General features: G+C 35.5%; 1 protein-coding gene across 3 annotated transcripts; it reads left to right on the plus strand.

Moving 5' to 3' along the window:
• The first annotated feature begins 434 nt into the window (after positions 1–434).
• Positions 435–1,715, plus strand: LOC108481952 (uncharacterized). Of its 3 annotated transcripts, none has more exons than XR_001870793.2 (3): positions 435–905; positions 987–1,258; positions 1,341–1,715. XR_001870793.2 is itself a non-coding variant. In XM_017785052.2 (3 exons), the coding sequence occupies exons 1-3, from the start codon at positions 540–542 to the stop codon at positions 1,517–1,519; spliced, it is 336 nt and encodes a 111-aa protein (XP_017640541.1). In that variant the 5' UTR covers positions 435–539; the 3' UTR covers positions 1,520–1,715. The 3 variants fall into 3 exon arrangements, 1 of the variants encoding a protein (XP_017640541.1); XR_001870794.2 differs by having other exon boundaries at positions 435–633; XM_017785052.2 differs by having other exon boundaries at positions 435–633; positions 1,196–1,258.
• The last annotated feature ends 1,333 nt before the right edge of the window (positions 1,716–3,048 follow it).

Consider the following 3,048-nt stretch of genomic DNA (forward strand, 5'->3'; position numbering starts at 1 on the left):
ATTTTAATATGAAATTTATTTATTTAATAATTCTAAAATATTATTAAATATATTTTTAAAAATAGTATATTAAACTATATAATTATTTCACAATAAAACTATATAATAAAATTCCAAACTCAATATTTAAAAATAAAACAAATTCAAACATATAATATATATATATATAATATTATTTTATAATATTTTAATGAATACTATCTTTTTTTTTTTGAGAAAATTTGACTGGATTTATAAAATAAGAAAACAAAACAAAAGTTTGCTTGACACTGGGCCTAAAACTCAAAACAAACAGTCCCTAACACCACAGAAATAAATCAAATAAAAGGGAAATAGACCCAAAAGCAGTAAAAGGACCACGGGCCACTAAAATAGCTAATAAAATAAAAGAAAATAGGAAACTTAAATCCTAAAAAATCTCCAGTCGACGGAAACAGCTGGAACACTTTAATGTCATTTCTCTTTTCTCTGAATCGTCACAGCCATTAAAAGCAGAGCTATTCATATCTTTAGAAAATCTTTAGGATTCTGCCTACTATATGTATCCAAGGCCAAATCCTATCATCAGTCTGAACATCTTTGCCTTAACCTCTCCATCTCTTGTTGAACCTGCTCTGAAATGCCGTTCTCTAGGTAATAACCCACACCTTCCTTCAACGATTCCTTTGCTATAACATGCGTAAGAATGTTTTCTATTTTTGGGGTAAAATGAAAGCCTATTTCTTGAAAAAATGGCTTCGCATCTTGAATATCTCTTACAATCCCTCCTATCGATTTGTCCCTTTCCGTGCTCTGACATTTTTTAATAACGGTCATTGAATCTCCAAATATACCACATGCATAGAGGCTCAATGAAATCCCTAATCTTACTATTTCTAATCTGGCATATGCCTCTGCCGCAAACGGTGAGGCAACATTTGAGTGAATGACCGACTTTGATGCCAAAATTTCCCCTCGCCTATCTCTAACCACCAGCCTTGTGGCAGATTTGGAAGAATACTGGTCAAAAGCCGCATCGAAGTGAATGCTTACGTTTGTCCTTTGGTCATCGTGATTATAGAGTCTGTCTGCTTCACAGATACGTAGTTTTTCCTCTAACCCATGCACTTCTGAGTTATAACTTATTATCTGTCTTGAAATGTCTCTGTTGTTTGAGATTTTATTTTCATAAATAAATTTGTTTCTGTTTGACCAGAGAAGCCAGAGCCCACAGCAGAAAAGGCGACAATGCTCATTTGTCCCCTGAGTAAAGACCCATGTAAGCCATTCCCATATACTCTGAATATTATTATTGAGTACCCAAGCAAAACTTAATTTGCTCCAAACTTCCTTCGTTGTAGGGCACTGTCGAAAAACATGGTTGCTATCTTCCTTTGTTTGTCTGTATCTAGGTCACCCAACTTCAGCAATCACTCTCTTCAGTTTGAGATTAGTAAAAGTAGGGATATTGTTCCAAGAGATCTTCCATACTGTAATTTTAATTTTCGAGGGGATATGTAAATTCCATAATTTTCTGTAGAAATTTTTGTTTTCGGCCTGTATAATTTCGTCACTAGGAATTCGAGTAGACTTCTGTAATAGTTTGTAGGCACTTCGAACAGAAAAGATTCCTGATGGTTCTCCTCCCCATGCTTGGAAATCATCATGTATCGATCTTGCCAAAGGGATTTGCATAATATTTTTTGCAATATCAACACTAAAGGTATTAACCAGAATATCTGTTTTCCATGTTCTACTGTCTTCATCAATCAACTCTGATATTAACTCCTTGTTTGTATTTCCTCTGTAATTCTGTAACTCGCCTGCTTCATGTCCTGGAATCGAGGAATCTGACCAGATGGAAATGTGATCACCCTTACCAATCCTCCAACACAGCCCTTTCTCTAATAGTCCTTTAGCTAACCAGACACTCTTCCAGGTAAGCGAAGGTAAGTTACCTAATTGAGCACTTAAAAAATCGAATGATGTATAATATTTGGCTTTTAAAACTCTTGCTAACAATGAATTCGGATAAGTAATTAAACGCCAACCTTGTTTAGCTAGCAACGCGATATTAAACTTGTCAAGTTTTCAAAATCCAAGACTGCCCTCTTCTTTAAATGAACAGATATCCTTCCAGGAACACTAGTGAATGCCCTTCTTACCCCTGTTTGCTTTCCACCAGAATTTTTCTATTAATCCTCCCAATTCGGCACATAGGGACTTGGGAAGTAAAAAATAAACCATTGAATAAGTTGGGATGGATTGCAAAACAGCCTTCATAAAAACCTCCTTCCCCCTTGAGAAATATGCTTAATGCTCCAATTTTCAATTCGTACCCAGAATCTATCCTTCAAGTTTTGAAAAGACTCTTTCTTTCTCCTACCTACCAAATTTGGCAAACCTAAATACCATTTTGGATCGGTTGAATTACGAACTACGAGTACTCTGGTGATCATTCTTTTTTCCCTCTCTTCTGTGTTAGAGCTGAAGAAAATGGTGGATTTTGAGTAGTTCACATTCTGACCCGAACATGTTTCATATTCATGAAGAATCTGCTTCAATGAGGTTACTCCTCTTTCTGTAGCCTCCCCAAACAAAATGCAATCATCTGCAAATAATAAATGTGAAATCTGTGGACTACTTCTACTTGCCTTGACTCCTCGAACTATTTTTCCTTTCAATGTTGACCTCATAAGACTAGATAAACCTTCCCCATAAAACAAAAATAAAAATAGGTTCAGAGGATCCCCCTGTCGGATACCTCTAGAGGGAAGAAAATAGTGGCCTATATAATCATTAATAACCACTGAATAAGACACTGTAGTGACGCATTTCATCAGCGAGCCAACCCAATCTGAATCAAAACCCATTTTATTCATTATTTCTTTCACAAAACTTCATTCGACCCTATCATATACTTTGCTCATATCCAGCTTCACTGCCATAAACCCTTTTTTCCCCACTCTTTTGTGCTTTAAAGTATGAAGAAGCTTATAGGCCAGTAGTACATTATTAAAGATTAACCTTCCAGGCACAAAAGCACTTTGTGCTGAATCAATACATTTA

The sequence above is a fragment of the Gossypium arboreum genome, chromosome 1 (genome assembly GCF_025698485.1).
Source record: "Gossypium arboreum isolate Shixiya-1 chromosome 1, ASM2569848v2, whole genome shotgun sequence".
Classification (NCBI taxonomy): domain Eukaryota; kingdom Viridiplantae; phylum Streptophyta; class Magnoliopsida; order Malvales; family Malvaceae; genus Gossypium; species Gossypium arboreum.